General features: G+C 40.9%; 1 protein-coding gene across 5 annotated transcripts in view; it reads right to left on the bottom strand.

Annotated features, from left to right (window-relative positions):
• LOC124606662 (CCR4-NOT transcription complex subunit 7) overlaps positions 1–24,130 on the bottom strand; it is a 129,438-nt gene that overhangs the window by 34,292 nt on the left and 71,016 nt on the right. For all 5 annotated transcript variants that reach the window (XM_047138669.1, XM_047138673.1, XM_047138670.1 and 2 more), the window contains one exon: positions 8,162–8,276. In XM_047138669.1, the coding sequence (XP_046994625.1) occupies positions 8,162–8,276 (115 nt within the window). The remainder of the gene's footprint in view (positions 1–8,161; positions 8,277–24,130) is intronic.

The following is a 24,130-nucleotide window of genomic DNA, read 5'->3' as shown; positions in this document are numbered from 1 at the left end:
AAAAGTTGCTGTGATTCAGTTTTCCAGCTATACGTTTCTGCTCGTGTGACATATGTTAAGTTGACGACGTCAGATAATGAGATCAATGCACACGCAATGACTACGGATGTACATATGGGCTCATCAGGCGAAAATGATCCGATAGAGGTAAGAAATGAAGCATGGATTAGTGAGATGTTGAAAGATTCTGAAATAGGTGACCGTAGTTTGTCAGTAGACGAGTAAAAATATAAAAAAATGTGTAGCCTTGTCTTATAGATATAAACAAATGATGCCATTATCAGCTACTTGTAACTCATTTAATATCATGGGAATCAAACTTTTGTCCAATAAGAAAAGCAGAATTGCTGGCAATGTAACACGGCACACAATGAACTATAACAGTTTCTTACATATTCTAAGAAGTTATCTTCACTATGTTTCTATATAAACCTAATAACAACTGGAAGCACACTATTTATCCCTTCTCACACATTTGAATGGTGAGCTATAGTCAAAAGTACATGGCTGCAATGTTAACAGGTGAAATTTTTCAAGTCTAGTGCCACGCAAAAAACTCGCAGTGAAAAATCATCCAGATCAAAATGTAAGTGTGTAACATGTGAAGTCCATCCAGACAAAGCAAAACTAGTTGAAACTATTAATTCGTTGCAAGAAATTGTGCGCAGATCCTTGGCAGAAAACAAAGTGTTAGCTGATAGACTCAAATGCCTTGAAAATGACCATAGAAAACTAAAAACCGCCGAGCAGGGCGTAAGTGAATTCGACAGAAATAAAGTGCACACAGTGGCCGAAGATTCCATCGCCATCTCAAGTTTACGAACACATTCTGCGTGTACCGGTAACGCTAACCATAGCGCAATCATTTCGTCATCTTTAGTAATACATTCTCCTGCCGTGCTCCAAAAAACGGTAGGCCTATCTACAAAAGATCAAATCGTGCACCATCTGAAAGAAAAGCCTGTTATTAAGCAAAATGTGGAACCTCGCCAGCCAAAACCATCACTCGTAAACAGAAGCAAGGTAAATACAACATTCAAGACGACAGTTAATTTAACTAACACCACAAATGCAGCAAGAAGAATAAACGTATGTTTAATGGGTGATAGTCATGCAACTTTACTGTATGATTAAATGATGATGGCGTCCTCTTGGGTAAAATATTCTGGAGGTAAAATAGTCCCCCATTCCGATCTCCGGGCGGGGACTACTCAGGAGGACGTCGTTATCAGGAGAAAGAAAACTGGCGTTCTACGGATCGAAGCGTGGAATGTCAGATCCCTTATTCGGGCAGGTAGGTTAGAAAATTTAAAAAGGGAAATGGATAGGTTAAAGTTAGATATAGTGGGAAATAGTGAAGTTCGGTGGCAGGAGGAACAAGACTTTTGGTCAGGTGATTACAGGGTTATAAATACAAAATCAAATAGGGGAAATGCAGGAGTAGGTTAAATACTACAAACAGCATAGTGAACGCATTATTGTGGCCAAGATAGACACAAAGCCCATGCCTACTACAGTAGTACAAGTTTATATGCCAACTAGCTCTGCAGATGATGAAGAAATAGATGAAATGTATGACGAGATAAAAGAAATTATTCAGGTAGTAAAGGGAGACGAAAATTTAATAGTCATGGGTGACTGGAATTCGTCAGTAGGAAAAGGGAGAGAAGGAAACATAGTAGGTAAATATGGATTGGGGGGAAGGAATGAAAGAGGAAGCCCCCTGGTAGAATTTTGCACAGAGCATAACTTAATCATAGCTAACACTTGTTTCAAGAATCATAAAAGAAGGTTGTATACCTGGAAGAATCCTGGGGATACTAAAAGGTATCAGATAGATTATATAATGGTAAGACAGATATTTAGGAATCAGGTTTTAAATTGTAAGACATTTCCTGGGGCAGATGTGGATTCTGACCACAATCTATTGATTGTGAACTGCAGATTGAAACTGAAGAAACTGCAAAAAGGTGGGAATTTAAGGAGATGGGACCTGGATAAACTGAAAGAACCAGAGGTTGTAGAGAGTTTCAGGGAGAGCATAAGGGAACAATTGACATGAATGGGGGAAAGAAATACAGTAGAAGAAGAATGGGTAGCTCTGAGGGATGAAGTAGTGAAGGCAGCAGATGATCAAGTAGGTAAAAAGACGAGGGCTAGTAGAAAACCTTGGGTAACAGAAGAAATATTGAATTTAATTGATGACAGGAGAAAATATAAAAATGCAGTAAATGAAGCAGGCAAAAAGGAATACAAACGTCTCTAAAATGACATCAACAGGAAGTGCAAAATGTCTAAGCAGGGATGGCTAGAGGACAAATGTAAGGATGTAGAGGCTTGTCTCACTAGGGGTAAGATAGATACTGCCTACAGGAAAATTAAAGAGACCTTTGGAGAGAAGAGAACCACTTGTATGAATATCAAGAGCTCAGATGGCAACCCAGTTCTAAGCAAAGAAGGGAAGGCAGAAAGGTGGAAGGAGTATATAGAAGGTCTATACAAGGGCGATGTACTTGAGGACAATATTATGGAAATGGAAGAGGATGTAGATGAAGACGAAATGGGAGATAAGATACTGCATGAAGAGTTTGATAGAGCACTGAAAGACCTGAGTCGAAACAAGGCCCCGGGAGTAGACAACATTCCATTAGAACTACTGATGGCCTTGGGAGAGCCAGTCATGACAAAACTCTACCATCTGGTGAGCACGATGTATGAGACAGGCGAAATACCCACAGACTTCAAGAAGAATATAATAATTCCAATCCCAAAGAAAGCAGGTGTTGACAGATGTGAAAATTACCGAGCTATCAGTTTAATAAGTCACAACTGCAAAATACTAACGCGAATTCTTTACAGACGAATGGAAAAACTAGTAGAAGCCCACCTCGGGGAAGATCAGTTTGGATTCCGTAAAAATGTTAGAACACGTGTGGCAATACTGACCTTTCGACTTATCTTAGAAAAAAGATTAAGAAAAGGCAAACCTACGTTTCTAGCATTTGTAGACTTAGAGAAAGCTTTTGAAAATGTTAACTGGAATACCCTCTTTCAAATTCTGAAGGTGGCAGGGGTAAAATACAGGGAGCGAAAGGCTATTTACAATTTGTACAGAAACCAGGTGGCAGTTATAAGAGTCGAGGGGCATGAAAGGGAAGCAGTGGTTGGGAAAGGAGTGAGACAGGGTTGTAGCCTCTCCCCGATGTTATTCAATCTGTATATTGAGCAAGCAGTAAAGGAAACAAAAGAAAAATTCAGAGTAAGTATTAAAATTCATGGACAAGAAGTAAAAACTTTGAGGTTCGCCGATGACATTGTAATTCTGTCAGAGACAGCAAAGGACTTGGAAGAGCAGTTGAACAGAATGGACAGTGTCTTGAAAGGAGGATATAAGATGAACATCAACAAAAGCAAAACGAGGATAATGGAATGCAGTCAAATTAAGTCGGGTGATGCTGAGGGAATTAGATTAGGAAATGAGACACTTAAAGTAGTAAAGGAGTTTTGCTATTTAGCGAGTAAAATAACTGATGATGGTCGAAGTAAAGAGGATATAAAATGTAGACTGGCAATGGCAAGGAAAGCGTTTCTCAAGAAGAGAAATTTATTAACATCGAGTATAGATTTAAGTGTCAGGAAGTCGTTTCTGAAACTATTTGTATGGAGTGTAGCCATGTATGGAAGTGAAACATGGACGATAAATAGTTTGGACAAGAAGAGAATAGAAGCTTTCGAAATGTGGTGCTACAGAAGAATGCTGAAGATAAGGTGGGTAGATCACGTAACTAATGAGGAGGTATTGAATAGGATTGAGGAGAAGAGAAGTTTGTGGCACAACTTGACTAGAAGAAGGGATCGGTTGGTAGGACATGTTTTGAGGCATCAAGGGATCACAAATTTAGCATTGGAGGGCAGCGTGGAGGGTAAAAATCGTAGAGGGAGACCAAGAGATCAATACACTAAGCAGATTCAGAAGGATGTAGGTTGCAGTAGGTACTGGGAGATGAAGAAGCTTGCACAGGATAGAGTAGCATGGAGAGCTGCATCAAATCAGTCTCAGGACTGAAGACCACAACAACAACAGTCATCTTAGAGGCCTTGCACACGAAATAAAAAGCGTAAACAGTGAAGTAAATGCCTCAGGTTTTATTAAACCTGGTGCTCGTCTTGACCAAGTGCTTTCAACTGTAAACAATATCTCTCGAAAAACAATGAATGAAGACTTCATTGTAATATGTGGTGGTGCAAATGACGTCGCACACAACGATGGTTTGCATGCTGTTAATGCACTAAAATCTGCCCTAAACCATCTAAATGACTCAAACGTCATTGTTCTCGATATTCCACACAGGTATGACTTGCCTCAATTCTCGTGTGTAAACAGGGCAGTAGCATATACAAACAGTCAATATGCAGAAATTTGCAACCGTTACGCAAATGTACAAATGGTCAACGTGCAACATTTTAGTAGAGATCTTTACACCACTCACGGCCTTCACCTCAATCGGCGCGGAAAAAGTCACTTAGCGTCCATTATTTGTGAAATCGTCATAAATGCTAGGAACAACGTATACTCAAAACACACACATTCGAAGAATGAGTGCTCCACAACACAAGAAGACTGCAGGAATGAGTATAGACAGACGACATTGGACAAATGGCTGCTGAAAACACCAGGTAAAGCTGATTCTTCCCAGGCTCCCAGTACATGGAAACAAACCAACTTGAATAAATGGATAGTGAAAAATACCAAACCCACTCTGTCAACTGATATTTCTTTTTTAGGGATAAATGTATAATTGGTTCTGGCAGCGTGACACGTCCATCAAGCGTTCAACAATCCAAACTCACTTTCAAATTAATTCAGCAGAACTTTCAAAGTCTTCGCAATAAGCACAACGGGTTGGATACCATTGCAGCAATTGATAACCCTGATGTTTTAGTTATAAGTGAACACTGGTACACAGATGAGCTAATTAGTGTATGTAAGCCACTTTCCATGAACTTTTGCTCTGCCTTCAGTAGAAAAGAGAAACGTGGTGGTGGGGTAGCTATCTTTGCAGCCAGTAGTAGTAATTATAGTGTAATAGATGTTAGTGCTTTCAGCATTGAGGGTGTAATAGAACTAGCAGCAATTAATTATAAGTGGGGGAAAGAGAACTTAATTATTATTGGCCTACACAGACCTCCATCTGGTAGCCTAGACAGTTTCTTTGATGTTCTTAATAATCTGCTTGTTGACATTGACAGTAAACACTGCAATAAAAATGGCTGGGTTAACATAATACTAACTGGAGATATAAACATTGACTTGCTGTCCAATGACTCTGTATCTAAAAAACTAATGCTAATATTAGCTCAATTTAATTTAATATTTCTGATAAACGAGCCCACTAGAGAGGTCAATAGTGTAAAATCATGCACTGACAACATTATAATTAACATGTCCCACTTTACATGCAGTGCATCAGTTCTGAAGCTTGCCATTTCTGACCACCATGCAGAACAGGTATTGATAGAAGCTGAAAATCTTCATGTCAATAGAAAAGAGAAACAATATGTGACAAAAAGAATGACCAATGATGACAATGTCAAAGATTTCAACAGTTTGCTAAAAAGCTTAAAATGGGGTGAAAAAAACAGCATTACTTTCAGTGAATTTTCATCAGATTTTTATTATTGCTTCAATGTCTCATGTCCAGAAATGACCTTTAGAGTAAATGACTGCAAAAAGATACAAAAAAATAACTGGATAAATCATGAAGTAAAAACAGCAAGAGAGAAACTTAGACTTTTCCAGTACGCAATGATAAATAATAACAATAATAATAGACTAAAGGTAGAATTTAAGAACTATCAGGATTACTGTAAAGATCTTCTGCTAGAAACTAAAAGTAAATACGTAGCCACAATGTTAAGAACCTCTACTAACACAGGTTTAGCTGTTTGGAAAGTAATAAATAGCTTTAGGGATTGTAAGGACAGACCAACAACTGATTTTACTATAAACCATAAAGGGCATATCATGAAATGTTAATGTCAGCTTGCAAATGTTTTTAATGAGTACTTTTCTTCTGTTGGAAAATCTGTCAATGACCATTTTAAGAATCTTCAGCATAGATATAGGGGCATTCCAATCAAACAAAGCATATACTTGGCCCCAACCAATAACAAGGAAGTCAAAAACATAGTAATGTCATTAAAAAATACAAAATCAGCAGGCTATGATGGATTGTTTATCAGTACACTGATAAGATGCATAGACAACATATCTGATGCCATGGCCACAGCAGTAAATGATGTAATTGCATCAGGTTGTTTCCCAGATAGTCTAAAGACAGCACAAATAACCCCGATTCACAAGAAAGGTGATAAATCTAAAATTGAAAACTACCGCCCCATCTCAATCTTACCTGCATTTTCTAAGGTAGTTGAGAAAGTTATTTATACTAGACTAATGACATTCCTGAGTCAACACAATTTAATATTTGAAAATCAAAATGGCTTTATGAAAAACAAGTCAACTTCAGTAGCTGCAGCACAATTAATAGACAAAATAATAACGGCCATAGAGAACAAGGAGTATGTAACTGGAGTCTTCCTTGATCTAGAAAAAGCTTTTGATTGTGTCAACATCACCATATTACTTGACAAGCTGTGGAACCTGGGTATCAGAGGAACTGGCTATGAGCTAATAAAAGCGTATATGAGCAATAGAAATCAATTTGTCTTGCTTAAAACAAACAGTGGGTCTTACAAATCTAAAATTATTGATATCAAATATGGAGTGCCTCAAGGTTCTGTCTTGGGACCCCTTATTTTCTTGATTTATGTTAATGATATACAGTATTGTTCTCCTAACTGTACAAAAATATTGTATGCAGATGACACATCAATAGTGTGTAAACACAAAGACTATGAGAGTCTGGGGGTACAGTGCAACAGTAACTAATGAAATAGTCAAGTATTTTAATGAAAGTCATCTAAATGTAAGTGCTTCAAAGACTGCAATGATGGAACTTAACACAAGGAAACAAATAGAATTTGACATGAAATTATCCATAGGAAATGACATTGTAAAAAAGGAAAAATGGACAAAGTTCTTGGGAATTACAATCCAGGACAGCCTCAAATGGGACATGCATATTGATTCCTTAGCATGTAAGCTGTTGAAGAATGTGTGTGCTATAAATATGATTAGCAAATATTGTAAGGACATGGGTGTACTAAAAACTGCTTATCATGCTCTATTCTCATCAAACTTAAACTATGCTGTAGAAATATGGGGTGCAACAACTCAAGCCAACCTAAGTACATTATTAATACTACAGAAAAAAGTTATTAGAATTATTTGTGGTGCCAAACCTCGAGAATCATGTCGGAACCTGTTCCCAAAATTAGGTGTGCTTACCATTATAGGTGTGTACATATTGAAAGTTATATTGCTTGTGAAAACAATTAATCCAAATTTCAACTGTGACTTGCACCAATATGATACAAGGCAAAAGTTCAGATACCATGTAAATAGGTATGAAAAAAATGCACTTCATGCTGGACTGAAGCTAGCCAATGCCCTACCAAAAAGTCTCACAACCCTTCCTGCTAACAAATTAAAAGATCAGCTAAAAAGAATTCTAATTGAAAACCCTTTTTATTCCCTAGACGAGTATTATATCTGTATTAAAAGTGCTTCATAAGTATGTCAAGCTCATAGTTTTAAGTAACCTACAACTAATATAATGTTGATAAAAACAATATTTGTAATATCGTGATTGTATAATACCAGACGTAAAATCAATCAAAATGTAACATTTATTAATACAAACAAATCTTTTAGTTTGTAATTTATAAACTGACGTATTCAGAAGAATAATCTGTATGATGTCCTGAAACTGTATTATTTCTAGGAATTGTATCTGATTATTCAATGTTGAATAAATATTATTATTATTATTATTATTATTATCTGAATCTAATAATACATAAGTCTTCATATTAATTATCGGTGTAAAATCTTTGTGAATAATTTATTATAGTGCTCATTTATCACTCAACATACAAAGCACGATCAAAACAAAATGTAACATAGCAGAGTCTCCAAGTTATTAGTAATAAAGCATTACTGGCAAGAAAATATTACTCATAAGAACCTATAAATTACCTTGACGTCATATACTGTTGGAAAATACAGCCTCAGAAGATCAAAAAAGTCACTCTCTTCATGAGGTAGGTTCTGATCTGTAAGCAGTTTTAAGAGGTAGCCAAAATCATAGCCACTGTGAAGAAAAAAGAAATAGCAAAAATGAGACCCACAACAGATACATGTTTCTTACATTAAAAAATCAATTGTGTCACAAATATTAGTTCTGTAAATATCAAAACAATTCATTTCAAAACTCTTGCAAGATACCAAAGCATGTATCAGGTGCTAGAATACTAAACATAAGGTGCATTCAAAAAGAAACTAGCAAGAGGCTGTAAAATGAGAACTTCTAAGGGGATCCTAATGCCATTGCTTAAGGAGGAAGATGGGGTCCCCTGTAAGTGTTCTGAGGCCTGAACCTCACTGCTAGAGGGACAAGGGCCACATCCACTTCATGACAGAATGAGCACATGCACACAACTGTCTACTGCACTCAGTAGTACTGAAAACATTGAAATGGAGGCGTCAAAAGAAGTGCAGAGGGATTAGGGTGTTTCTTGATACGGAAAATACCTTACAGCAGAAAAGAAAATTCATCAAAGAATGGCAGAAGCATATGAAACGCATTGCATCTTCACTGCAAGGATCAAGGCATGGCGTAAGTGATTCAAGAAAGGACGGATGTCGTTGACCAATGATGGACAATCTGGAACACCAAACTGCATTACCAATATCATTGTCCGCAAATTGGAAGCCCTCATTATTTAAGACTGGTGAGTTACAGTAACAACCATTGCCCTAGAGGTCAGACTGAGCACCAAAATTATGATTGGCACTTGTGCCATTCTTCGATGAATATTGTGTTCCCGTCACTTTTTCACTGTAAAGAAATGCTCTGTGCACCTTTGCTCTTCTTTTGAAGCATCTGTTTCTCTGTTTTCAGTACTACTAAGTGCAGTGGACAGTCAACAAGTGCACATGTTCACTCTGTTATGTAAGTAATGCACCAATGTCCCTATAGAGGCGAGCCTGGGGCCTCTGTGCTCTTATAGGTACCTCAGCTTCTTCCATAAGCAACAATATTACAATCACTTCTGTGGTTTTCATTTTAGAGCCTCTAGCTCATTTCTTTTTGAATGCAACTAATGTATTACAAAAGAAAATTTTAGCATACTGAATTAGCTTCCAGCAACATCTGAGGTACAATTGAAATTCAATATGAAAAGTGCCCATCATTTAGAGATGCATAGTGACACTGCGTATCACTTTTCACAAAAATCAAACCATGAAGAGTAAACAGAATCAGATGCAACATATGAAGTGACACAAGTGGATTCTGCTCTATCACTGGCCAATTTAGGGCACAGGTTGTAGGTACAGCTCATAACAAGATATCATGGTATGTCTTTGGATCACTGACTTTGCAGTTAAGTATCAGACTACAAATATAAAGGTCCACATTCAATACTGAATTAGCAGAGGGTAATAACCTGTAGATGTGAGCAATGGAAAGTTAAGCTGTGGTTCAAAACAAATTTTAACTGTAGGTCTCTCATAACTGGTTGGCGAAATGAAATGATAATGACCATGTTGTCGATGATGATGATAATGACTGTAGGGTGCTCAACAGCATGTTTATCAACATTCTTGATGAACATAAATTAATGCCACACAATGTCAACATCAGTGAGTGCACAAAGAGCTGCCTGTGGGCCAGATATTCGGGATGAGTCAAACCCTGCCGCCACCCCCCCCCCCCCCCCCCCCGCCCCTTTCTCCTCCTCCTCCTCCTCCCAGTTTCTACCAATGGCAACACTGCCCAACAAAATACTGTCTCGGGCAAAAAATTACTCTGGACAAATGGACCTAAAATGCATAAGAGGTTACTTTCTAGATAAAATAATTAATATACTAAACAAACAATAAAAATATGTGAGGCTGCGCATCACTATGAGTGCTCAAGTACACATTGCCACAGTTAAAAACATTATGGGAGTCTCTAAAACAAAATGTGAAAACATGACATAAAATTAGTAACATAAAAGCACCAATTCTTCCTAATGTACATCTGTCTCACTGACCTCCAATACAAAAATATGGGGAGTCAAACAAGCATTAAAATCTACTTGCAAACTACTTAAGGAGGAGTCACGATTCCTCAAACGATCTTGGATTGTCTAAGTGACTGGGTGGCTGATTTAAATTTCCAAAGTTTATTTACCCTCTTGCATGTACCCATGACTGTCTGGATGAAGATAGCAGTCACGTGTGCATTAGGTGTGCTTGCTTGTGTGAATGTGTGTATTTTCTTGTCTGAAGAAAGCTTTGGCTGAAAGCTCAGTGTGTAACAGTCTTTTTGTTGTGCCTGTCTGCAATTCAACCTGTCGTCTTCACACTGAGCAGCACTCTATCCTTTTCATATTATTTGTGTCATTCTCACTAGTGACATAACTGGCTGCAGGGACATCTAGTGTGATGTCTTTGAATTTTTGACATATATTAGTATTCCTGTGCTTACAGTCACATCACAGTTAATTCTAATGCGCCCCACTTCCCAACAGAAAGGCACCTCTTTACCTTGCTTCTGCAGAGAAAACAGGGTACCCTGGATGTTCTGTACGAGATTCTCTGGATTCTCTGCAGTGCTATGACTGTTGTAGCAGGCGAGTGAAATCTAACCTGCTTGACAGTCATCAGGATTACATTTATCTTGGCACTGCACCCTGAAATCTGCTGGTAGCTGAGATCCTTAGACATTGTCTATGAAAACCATTTAATAGTCAACGAAGTCACCATGCTTGGTACGATCTGTAAAACCCTGTCTGCCGTTAGAATCCTTTTCTAAAATACAAAGGAATGAATGCTGGTGGACAAAATCTGCAATATGTGCTCCTTTATCAGCCAAGGTGGCAGCTTGCTTCAACACAGAGAGAACCTTCATATCTGCTTAATTGTTCTTTCCTAAAACCTGTCTAACCCAAAAGCTTGACAGCTCTGCAACTCAAAGGCAATTCAGGACTAGATGCTCTATTGGATGATGAGCAATAATGATGGAGACTGGAGATTCTTCAGCCACCTCAGCTTCGAAGACACATTACATGGTCCTGCCCGATTGCAAATAGTGGCTCACTAGCTTTGACCCAGAGGCTAGGGATGGGGCTTCTTTTGTAAGTCTCTGATAACAGTCTGATGCCTCTACATGGTGCACTTTGTCAAACACCTTAAGCTACAAACTTTGGACTGAACTATGAACAGTACATTTTAAGGTCCTAACATAAGGTAACTGTGTGAGCCATTGATCAAATGTGATACCCAGGAACCTAACAGATTGAGTAAAATGGAGAACTGTGTCACCCAATCATAGTTCTGGTTCCTTAAAACTTGTGACGGATACAATTAAAATAAACACATACCGTTACACCTGTTGAACACTTGAAACCAGTATTTTGTGTCTCAACTCTCTAGTCTCTGAAGCATCATCTGTAATGGACGAGTTGTAGATGCAAGACAGGAGTAGGAGGAGGAGTAAACTACAAAGCATCATGAAACAAAGAAGTCTCAACTGGACTCTTCACTGCACTGTTGTTTGCACAAAGGTAGGTGTGTGTGTGTGTGTGTGTGTGTGTGGTGTGTGTGTGTGTGTGTGTGTGTCTCTACATAGTGCCATATGATTTTTCAATAGCAAGAACTATCCCCAATGATTTCTTCTGTACAGGAGAGCATCCTGTAGAGCCACCTCTAGTAGTCAGGTTATGTAAGAGAATGATACTCCCTCATGCCCTATTTGAAGTGTGTAATGAGTTTCTTTCTTTAACACTCATTCTGCTGGCAATTCACCATCCCATCTAGAGTCCTTCCTTCACAGCTTATGAAAGCAACTGCTTGTGAAGATATTATCGTTCCCTGATTTTAGGAGAGGTATCATAATGGAGAGCCTCCGCAAATACCCATATAGGTCCTGTGGCCACTAGTTGGAAAAAAGATCAAGGAGGGGTTATTTTGATCCTTTGCACAGTTGACACAATATGCAATACATAATAGCATCTGGTCTTTGGGCTGTATCCATAGCAGAAGATAAGGTGTTTTCTAATGCCCACACATATAAGGTACAATTATATTCTTCAGAAGTGTCTGAACTCAAGTCTAACTGCACCCACTCTGAAGTGTCATTCAAATGTAAGAAAATGGGATGTGGCTGAACACGCAGCATTCATTGTTTCGAAGTACAGGGTGTTTCCTAGGGCATTCTGAGGTATTTAGTATGAATATCTCATCAGTTTTATGGCTGACACTTTTAACATGACCTACACAGTCATTTATGCTGTCTAAACCTAGCTAACTGGCTATAAAACATTCTGTTTGCTCTGTTATTTTGTCAGCTTCCTTTCATGGTCTCTTCTGTACAGAAAGTATGCCATGATCTGAAATGCATTGCTCGAGCTCTGTCTTGTCTTCTGATAAATGAGGCTCTCGTGAACTCAATCCCTGGGACAGGTGCAATCTGAATCCCTGATTATGAGATGCACATCAAAATGTCAAAGAATTAAGAAAGGGTGAGGGAGTTGTCATGTTAGGTTCACAGCACTCTCTTTATGAAACAGATCATGGGGTGGGAAGTATCCAGCAAATATGGTGATTTTATATGCATATGGATAATAACTGCTAATGCTGGCAAGCTATGTGTGAGGAAGATGAATCAAGGCACATGTTAATAATATTTAACAACTCTTCCCTCCCCTTCCCCTCCTCGCTCTGTTTCCACTAAAATAATCTCTCCATAGACACATAATGAAGAGGTTCCTAGCACACGGGGATAGAAAGATTTTGAATATTTTTCCTGCAAAGAGGACAACGTTCAGGACGGAGCCTTGAGGTACCCTGTTCTCCTGGATACTGGTGTCCAACAAGGTCAAACCCACATGTACCTAGAAAATTCTGCCTTTAAAAAATTTCTGAAGGAAATGGGGCACATGGCCGCAGTAGCCCCACATGTATAGAGTACAGCAGATACCAGTTCTCCAGCTGGTATCATAGGCTTTCTCCAAATGGAAAAACACGGCCACAGTCTGGTATTCCCATGGAAAACTGTTCAAGTCATACATTGTCAAAGTGGGAAGATGGTCAATTGTAGAATGGCCCACTCTAAATCCATATTGTGCACTGGTTCCTCCTCACTTCCTACCCCCACCTTGGAGAATCAATGTCCACCACCTCTACAACAACCTCCAAACCACCTCCACATCCCCTCACAGCTGGCAAACTACAGACAGACTACATTTATCCACCCTCCAAAACTCCCTCCCACCATCACACGGGATCCGGAACCTAAACAGACCCGTAACACAGTCATGAACCTTTCCTCCAGAAGCCTTCACCCCACAGAAACTTCAGTTCTTTGTCGTTTCTAAAGGCCTCACCTTTTGCCCCACTCCCAAATTCAATCATGCAGGACTTGTTAATGACCATCTCTCCTTCTTCTGGTCCCTACAGTGGAAACAGTTTTTCACCACCAATCCTACCAATCAGTCTCAACCAAAGGCCAATGTTGAACCCTGCCTAACTCTGTTCACTCCTCCATCCAACTGTGATCCACCCCCACTGCCACCAAATCGTCACTTGTTAACTTTCCAAAATTTCTTAACCTCGAAACTTGCCTCACCATCATTCCCCAAATCCCTCGACATGCAAATTAACCTTACATCCGCATAAAAAACCACAGTCCACCATCTAAAAAATGATCCCGACCTTATAATCCTATCTGCTGACAAAGTCTCCACCACAGTTGTTTTGAACTACAAGGACTACCTGACATCAGATGTCAGATTCATCCACCTGCAAACCCTGCCACAGTGACCCCATTCCAGAAATCCAGCCGGATCTCCAGTATCTTGTCAAATCCTAAGGCCCATCCCAGAATCTCTCCCCAGTGTCCATCTCTCTGCTCACCCCTATTACTCCCCGCACTTCTATCTTCTACATGTTTCCTGAAGTCCATAAACCCAACTACCCAGGACCCCCTTTGTGGCCGGTTACCGTGCTCCCACTGAGAGAATCTCTGCTCTCATAGACCAACACCTTCAACCTATTATCCCTCCAATATAAAAGATACCAATCATTTCCTCCAGTTCCTGTCCCTTACTCACACGGTGTCCTGCTTGTCACTATTGATGCCACTTCCCTTTACACTAACATCACAAATGCCCATGGCCTTACCGTTACTGAACACTACCTTTCCCAACACCCGATGGATTCCAAACCAGCAACCTCCTTCATAGTCACTGTGACCAACTATATCCTCACCCACAATTACTTCTCCTTTGAAGGCGTTACTTAAAAACAAATCCGGCATACAGCTGTGGGCACCCACATGACACCATCCTATGCCAATCTATTCACAGCCCATCTACAGGAATCCTTCCTAAACACCCAGAATCCTAAATCCCTCACCTGGTTCATATTCACTGATGACCCCTGTGCGATCTGGATTGAGGGTTTGAACACCCTATCCACACAACAACTTCTCCCCCATTTGCTTCACATGGTCCTACTCAACCCACCAAGCCACCTTCCTACATGTTGACTTCCACCTCAAAAATGGCTACATCAATACCTCCGTCCATATCAAATCTACTAACCACAAACAGTATGTCCAATCAGAGAGCTGCCACCCTTTCCATAGAAAGAAGTCCCTTCCATAAAGCCTAGCCACCCATGGTAATCCCATCTGCAGTGACAAGTGGTCCCTCTAGAAACATACGGAAGGTCTCCCAACCTTGTACAAAAACATATCTTCCATGCCTTATCTTTCCAGCCTCCCACCACCTCCCGAAGTCCTACCGTCTGGCCACAGAGGAGTATTCTCCTTGTAACTCAGTATCACCCAGAACTTGAGCAACTGAATTACATTCTCCACCTGGGTTTTGACTACCTCTTGTTGTGCCCTGAAATGAGGAATGTCCGCCCACTATCCTTCCCACCCCTCCCACAGTGGTATTCCACTGTGCACTGAACCTACACAATCTACTCATCCATCCCTACACAACCCCTGCTCCCAACCCCTTACCTCATGGTTCATACCACTGTAATAGACCTAAATGCAAGACTTGTCCCATACATTCTCCCACCGCCACCTACTCCAGTCTGGTCACAAACATCACCTATCCCATCAAAGGCAGGCAACCTATAAACCAAACATGTGATCTACAAGCTAAGCTGCAACCTCTGTACTGCATTCTATGTGGACATGACAACCAACAAGCCATCTGTCTGCATGAATGGCCACTGACAAACAGTGGCCAAGAAACAAGTGGACCACCTTGTCACTGAGCGCAGTGCCAAACATGACATTGTTCATTTCAATGACTGATTCATAGCCTGTGCCACATAAATCCTTCCCACCAGCACCAGCTTTTTGGAATTGCACAGGTGAGAACTTTCCCTGCAATATATCCTACATTCCCATAACCCTCCTGGCCTCAACCTTTGCTAGTCATTGTCCTCTCCCATCCACCCCCTTCCCTGTTCCAACTCTAGCATTACACAGCCTTCATTCCACCATCATACCAGTTTTTTTACTTTTCTCCTTTTCCGTTACCCTCCCCCCTTCCCACGCTCTCTGTCTAACCTCCCGACTGCACACAGCTGCCCTACCCTCTCTCCACCTTGTCCTTGAATGCTCCCAAGCAGCACATCACTGTCTGCCACTCCTACCCCACTGTCCCCCCCTCCTCCCTGCCCCAGCCAACTCCTTACCCACACCCAGTCGCCACTCCCACCATGCACTGGTACTGCTATTCACTGTGTGGCCTCAGTTGCCCGAGACTGCAGTCATGTGTGAGAGTTGAGTTTGCATGAATGTGTGTGTGTGTCATCTATTTCTGATGAACACCTTACTGGCCGAAAGCTTTATCTGTAACAGTCTTTTTGTTGCGCCTATCTACGAATCAGCATCTCCGCTATATGGTGAGTAGCAACTTTCCTTTTCATTATATTGTTATGTTTCATCAGCTTGCAAACACTGCTGTTGAGAGAGAGAGAAATGGGGTAGTAGTTAGAAAGAATTACTTTGCCGTTACCGGGCTTAGGTATGAGTACGACAGTAGCTTCCTGCCTGCATCTGGGAATGTGCCATGTGCCCAAATGCGACTGTACGTACTAAGGACAAAATGCTCGCCCACAAGAGAAAGGTCCTGCAACATCTGAATGTGATCATTATCTTGCCCTGGAGCAGAAGATCGTGGTGGAGTGAGACCATGGTCTAATTCCCTCATAGTAAAGGCGGCATTGTAGCATTCACGATTTTCAGAAGGGAAGGACATCACCTGAGCCGCCTCCACTCGTTTCCGAGGAAGAAAGGCACGGTGATACAGGGGGAGCTCGAAATCTCTGCAAAATAGTGGCCCAAGGCGTTGGAGATAGCAACAGGGCTGACAATGACACTGTCTGCTATAGTCAGGTGAGAAATCAGGAAATGGACAGAGCCAATGGAGGTTGCCCCACATGGTGGAAGAGGAAGTGAAACTGTCAAAAGAATTAGTAAATGAAATCCAGGTAGCTCTTCTTTGCTATCCTGAAGAATGTGATGACAGTCCGCGCCCGGTAGCTGAGTGGTCAGCGCGACAGACTGTCAATCCAAAGGGCCCGGGTTCGATTCCCGGCTGGGTCGGAGATTTTCTCCGCTCAGGGACTGGGTGTTGTGTTGCCCTAATCATCATCATTTCATCCCCATCGACGCGCAAGTCGCCGAAGTGGCGTCAAATCGAAAGACTTGCACCAGGCAACCGGTCTACCCGACGGGAGGCCCTCGTCACACGACATTTCCATTTTTTACTGCACATGCAACAGTTTATGAAGAATACAGTTTGCCATCATAGAATGGAGGCTACAAACATGGAGACCATGTCTCCACATGTGAATCATGATGCGGTAGGCCTCAGTTTACCAGGGGACTGGGATACAGCATGGTAAAGATGAAGTGTGAGAAATGGAACGTTCTGCAGTAGTAAGTATAACATTCATACGATACTCTACCTGGTCACCACAACTGGAGCAAGGGTGGTACTGTAAGTGCTGGATGGTAGAATGTACGGCTTTCGACTAGCCAACAACTTGCCAGCTCCACGGTTGAGTACTTTTTCCTTCAGATGGATCTCCTGGACAGCCCGCTCTGAGATATATAGGACCATTCGTGGGCTAAGGCAACATGGTTGCCATTACAATTTATAAAGAGGGGAGAAGCAGGTGAGCCATCACCTCATAGCAACTCTGCCACAGTTAACACATTTGGTCATGTTTTGACATGACACCCAAGAGTGGTTACAATGTTGACACTGGTAGCAATGTATCAGGTTTGGAATGTATGGTCAGACTGTGATTTCACAGCCTGCCTTAATCTTCGATGGAAGCACTACTCAATCAAATGTGAGAAAAAGACAGTGTAGACACTACTTTTGAATTAACCTTTTTCATTACTCAATGGACCACAGTGGCACCCTGAACAGAGAGACAAGTTTGGATTCCTCCTTCGGTCAGACCATCAAGCAGAGTGCAAGTAACACCACATGAAAAATTCAGTGTACAATGAGCCTCAACATGAACAGGACAGCTGTGAAACGAGCAATGCTGTAAGCAGCTGCTAGATTTGAAAATCACACCTTGTCTTCAGAAGCAAAATCCCATTACATAAGCGAGAGAAGGATTTCACAGGGCCTGCAACTGCATCAACACTTTTCTGAATAATAAACACGCTAATTGCAGCAAAGGATTGACATCGTTCAGTATGTGATACCACAAGCAACTGAGGAGCAGCTGGGAGAGTCTTTGAATCTTTAGCCTTGTTCTGTTTACCTTTAGTAGACATAGAAAAAATGGTTCAAATGGCTCTGAGCACTATGGGACTTAACATCTGTGGTCATCAGTCCCCTAGAACTTAGAACTACTTAAACCTAACTAACCTAAGGACATCGCACACATCCATGCCCGAGGCAGGATTCGAACCTGCGACCGTAGCAGTCGCGCGGTTCCGGACTGAGCGCCTTAACTGCGAGACCAGTAGACATAGACTGAGATGGTGATTGGTCATTGCAAAAAAAATCCCCCAAGATTGCCACAACATCGATGGCTTTCCAACTGGGGCTCCCTCAGAGGGGGCCTCATCTGCCTTAGGTGACTGTTCACACCTCAGGTTACACTTCCTGAACTCCTGACAGAGGGACCAACTGGCAGTTGGGAAGGTAACAGCTCAGGTAATCACTTCTCCCCAGACCTGGGCTGTTCCAGGAGGCACGCGCAAATCCTACCTGACCACCCACGGCTGGGAATTAGGCATTACCCTGTCAGCTGTTACACATCAAATGTGTTGGCTGGCCTTCAGGAACACACAGAGGAGAAGGAGGAGGAACAATGAGAAACCTCAAATGCTGAAGTGGAGGAAAAAGAGAATGAAGAAAGAAAGAAAGAAAGAAAGAAAGAAAAAACAGATGAGGGACTGTTCTGATGTCCGGGTATCCATACTTTGGAGTGCATTCCCGAAACTATCCAATACATGTTTCCCACGGGAGAGGAAAAAGAATAGATGGAGGATAGTCATGCAGCACGGAAAGGAAAGAAGTGCTGCAATGGCTGGAGTCCCATGGAAGCCAAGCACGAATTCACCAAAGAGTGGTGAGCCCCTTGGGACTACACACGATTCTGATAGTCACCTTCAGCTCATTTTTCTTTCTTCACTATAAACACAACAAACCTTGACGCACACACGATGATCACCTGAACAATTTACACACTTTGATGGAAACATAAATAATTAATTTTCTTCATGTGTCCTTGATCAATGTCCAGCACACATCCACAAATACCTTTGTCCTTATAACCAATAGTTATATGTCCAAACTTTTGGCATTTAAAACATCTTGTAAGGCTTTATATAATCTGTTAGCACAGGGACTTAACATAAATACCACATTCGTATCCCCTCCCCCTCCAGTCACCTGAGTATTTACTTTCCTCATAGTGTTCACCTCTGTGACGCTGAAACTTGACACTCCTTTCACTAATTATGTGGCTTTGATTCCCATGACATAATTAACACTTTGCTGAAAGTTTGTTACCTCAGGCTCTGGTTTTGTTTTTTGTGAAAAAAATCACAAACATGCATTGAGATGTGAGCAGGAGCACTATCGTGATGTAATTTTCACGTACGGTTTCGCCACACTTCCAGTCGTTTTCTTCAGACTGCTTTATGCAAATGGCCAATAACTTTCAGGTAGTACCTCATGTCAGAACCTTAAACACAGAAGCACACAAAGGCTTTGGTGTCTTACTGTCTCAGTGGAAAGATCTGCCGTTCAGACGTGCCCAGTATACAGTTTATAACTGTACTCGAGAACTGGCAAATGTGATGAACTGTGATCATTCCAATATCATGCAATATTTGCATGCAATGGTGTAAGTTGAAAAATCTAGTGTACACCTACCGCATGCTCTAAGCCAAAAACACAAAAGTCAGCAGATGGTCATATGTGAACCTCTGGTTGCTCGTCATGAATAGCTATCCTGTATCGTTACTGGTGACAAGAAATTGTGTCATTATGCAGACATAAGGAAAAGGAAGGAATGGTTGAGCCACACAAAGCAGCAACTTCCTGTACAAAGACCTACGTGCATCCATGAAAGCAAGTGTTATACATCTGGTGGAACAACAATGGAGTGGTATATTACAGGGTGACACACAGGAGACGGACAGTTTTGAACTGCATAGTACTGAGGGCGCGGTGATGGGAGGTGGTCGTGGCGGGGGATAGTTCTGATCCACACAAGACACCATTTCATTTACTCAGTCACTATGGAGCAGTGGGACTTGCAACGTTGAGTGTTTGTCTATGACAGTTTCGTGAAAAGTGGTGAGTCTATTATTGCTATGCAGCGTATTGTTTCGTGCGCGGTTTAATGTCAGTCGACATGGAGCTGTTCCAAGCTGTAACACAATCCTCAGATGGGTGGAAAACTTTAGATCAACTGGAAACATACTGGATAAGAAGCGACCTGGCTCGAGATGCAGAGTAACGACACCAGAAAATGTTGAAAGGGTAAGACAAGCGGCAGTCAGAAGCCCAGGACGGTCAGCTAGACGTCATGCACGGGAGTTACGAATCAATCGTGAATAGGTTGGACGAATTTTGCATAAACCTTTTTATGGAGGACTTTGAGGAGAAGGCACTCGAGTCGGCTGAATTTAAACCGAAAGTCTTCTGGCGTTACGTGGATGACACATTTGTAGTTTGGCCCCATGGAGAAGAAAAACTGGCAGGATTCTTAAAACATCTGATTCCATTCACAAGAATATTCAGTTTACCATGGAGGTCGAAAAAGATAGATGTCTGCCGTTTCTGGATGTCCTTGTCAATCGTAGAACCGATGGATCTTTGGGGCACTCCGTCTACCGGAAGCCCACACACACAGATCTGTATTTGCAGGCGACAAGCTGCCACCACCCTGCACAAACCATGGATTTGCTGCGTACTCTGGTGCACCGGGCACATGTGGTATCTGATAAGGACAGCCTTCCTAAAGAATTAGAACATTTGCAATCCATCTTCAGGGAGAATGGATATTCTACACGCCAAATCCGCAGAGCTGTAACAAAGAAGAAATGTAAAGAGAAACAAGAAGAAGAAGACAAAGAGGTGGTCAGGTCCAGGGCGTTTCTTCCGTATGTGGGTAACCTCTCCTCTAAGATAGGAAGGATTTTAAAGAAGCATTGTGTTAAAGTGATCTTCTGACCACCTACGAAAATATCGGCTTTGCTTGGCTCTGTGAAGGACGATCTGGGTCTGAGGAAGGTGGGTATTTATAAGATCCCTTGTCAATGTGGCAAATCCTACATTGGCCAAACTACTCGCACAGTACGGGAAAGATGCGTGGAGCATGAGCGCCACACACGTTTATTACAGCCCAACAAATCAGCCATAGCAGAACACTGTATTTCGACGGGACACTCCATGGATTATTGTGGAACAAAAATTTTAGCGACAACTAGATCTTTTTGGGAATCCATTATTAAGGAGTCCGTGGAGATACGATTGGCAAAAGATCTTATTAATCGAGACGGCGGCTTTCAGATGGATAAAGCATGGGATCCTGTAATTTCTTTAATCGCTTCATAGAGACATGGGTCTTCATCTAGTGTGACGGCTGACGAAAATTGATTTTATACTTTCGACTACCGCGCCTCAGCTGCGCGAAGGCGCTTTACGACAGATAGCGCAAATGTAGGTACACCACTACGCATGCGCGGCCCACTTCTGCTGCAGAGCGCGCCAAATTAGATAGGGGGCACGGTATTAGCCTTCTCCACTGCGCAGGTGCCGCCGCACCAATTTTCGGTATATATAGAACGACGCGCACCAGTAATCTTCAGTCTCGTACTCACCTGAAGATGGCTGCATGTTTGTTAGCTGAAATATCGTGCCAAGATGTCAACGTGATCCGGCAGCAAGCCGGAAATATGATGGACCAATCAATACGGCGGGAAAACTTCAAGATACACTTCAATGACAGTTCTTAAGACGCATGTTTCCTGGCCGGATTATCTCACGTTTTGGCAATGTTCCTTGGCCTCCCAGGTCACTCGACTTGTCAGTATGACTTTTTTCTGTGGGGTACCTTAAGAACTGTGTCTCTAACCACAAACCACGAAATTTGGACGAGTTGAAGAATGCAATCATGCAAGAAATTGCTGCCATCCCTGTAGAGATTTTAGTCCCTGTGATGGAGGATTTTGAGAAGAGACTTGAGTCCTGCATTCGAAATGATGGTCATCACCTTGACGACATTATTTTTGACAAATAACTTTGTTACCTAAAAATGGCAAATAATGAGCTTTGATTTTGTGTAAATAAACATGCATTAATTTCATTAAAAACCGTCCATCTCTCATGTGTCATCCTGTATGAACTGCTTCCCCAGGTGACATTTACTGTCAACAACTGAGACATCTCACAAACACAATCCAAGAGCAAACACCACAAAGAGTGCGTGAAGTGTTAGGCTACAGCATGATAACACCTGCTTGCATTCTGCTAGACTAACAAAAAACACTGCACATGAATTGGGTTGGGAAGTTATTCTTCACCAACCTTATTCACCTGATCTTGCGCCCTCAAATTTTACCTTTTCAACTTCCTTTTTCGGATGAAAATGCACCCTGAATACGTCTCAACAATTTGTTTGTCTCAAAACTGCATGATTTTTACAGTCACAGAATCTATAAGTTACCCCAGAATATGCAGACTGTTGTAAATAGTGAATGAGAATATATTATTGATGACTAAAGTCTCTGTTATAATATACATATAAAAGTTTATTGTTGTGTTTAAAAACTTATCGAAAAACACTACGAATTTATGCACCAAAGTAATACAACTGCATGTGTTTGCGACACTTTTGGAAGAAAAGAGGCATGAATGTAACAGGCACACTTCAACTAAATAGGAAGAATGTATTCGATTCCTTGAAAATCGAGACTCAAGAAAGGTGAACTTAGCACAGTGTGTAATGGTGCTGGAATGGATGGATAAAAAACAGGTGGCCTTTACTTCAACATTACATAACAAAGCAGTTATTTAATTTTTTGTTTGTTCGCCAGTACACGTCTACAATAAAGGTACACATTGAAATCCCAACACCACAGTGCTGTAGCACATTGTTAGAGGAGTTAAAACTGCACAGCCCATTGGCTAGGTGGAATATCATGCAGCAACTCACTTTCAGCAGTAACAAAATTGTTACAGCTGTCAGGTCAATTCAGATGGCTTTTTCAACTGTTTTTCCCGACAAAGCTGCAAAAATTCTGCTACTGCTGGAAACTAATTAGCCCACGATATTTCACTTCATGAATGACTTGTGCCATTTTGTCCGACGTGCTACGGCATTCTGGTGCAAGTATTTCTCAGCAGTCACCAGGAATGCAGACACGAGCCTGCAGGTACAAAAATTAATAATATAACCTTATTTTTTGAGGTAATAACTAAAACGTTATGACAACTTCTCGTAATCTAATACTTATCCACTTACAAGGTGTGGTCCCATCAGTGGGACGGACTTTTTCAAATCATCCTAATAGTGATGTGGGTTAGGGTTTCAGGTATCATGCTCTGCAGCCATCCACCTCTGTTGGGTCCCATTTATGATTAATCAAAAAAATCTGAAGTTTTGCATGATGTTCTACTGCTTCAAAAATGAAAACATTACACATATTGGGTGCATAATGTAATGTTTTAACATAAAGAACACAAAAGCAAAAGGTTCTGGGTTCAAATCTCGTGAAGTTCTTTTAAATATTTCATTTTTAAATCTTTATCAAAATGACTTTGTTCATTATTTCTTTTTTTTTCCCCTTCAAATAACTGGTTTAAATGTGTGATTGTGTTTCTTTTCCTTCGGCACATAATTTTAATCACCATATTAATATTTCATTTGCTCTAATTTTTCTTCCTATAATTCTTTTTCCCCTTATAATCTTTGTTAATGTGATTTAATTGTCGTTCTGTATTAACCTCAATTTAATTTCTTCCATAATCTTATATTTTTGTCTCTGTTACTGCATACATCATACTGCTACTACTACCACTACTACTACTACTACTACTAATTTTGCTCGAGTTTCGTTAAATTTCTGTGTGTTATTTCGTCCACAGTGCAATAAGAATTTATGTTTTAAATGTCTGTTTCAAGACTGCCATCCAAAAAATGTACATCTTGCAATAAAAAATACATTATTGCAGATTCACTGTAAATAGACTATTTTATCTTTTGTTTTTTAACCAAAATAGATTAACATTTTCAAATGTTTAAATCTTATGATAGATCAAAATAACTACATTCACAGGCACAAAGATTCCAAGTGGAGACAGAATGGTACGAAGAAAAAATGAGAGTGAATGAAAAAGTTAATACTTGGAAAGAGATAGAGGGGCTGGCCAGTACTTACCT

The sequence above is a fragment of the Schistocerca americana genome, chromosome 3 (genome assembly GCF_021461395.2).
Source record: "Schistocerca americana isolate TAMUIC-IGC-003095 chromosome 3, iqSchAmer2.1, whole genome shotgun sequence".
Taxonomy (NCBI): domain Eukaryota; kingdom Metazoa; phylum Arthropoda; class Insecta; order Orthoptera; family Acrididae; genus Schistocerca; species Schistocerca americana.
Note: the sequence above shows the minus strand (reverse complement) of the source record. Positions and strands in the feature narration are given on the sequence as shown.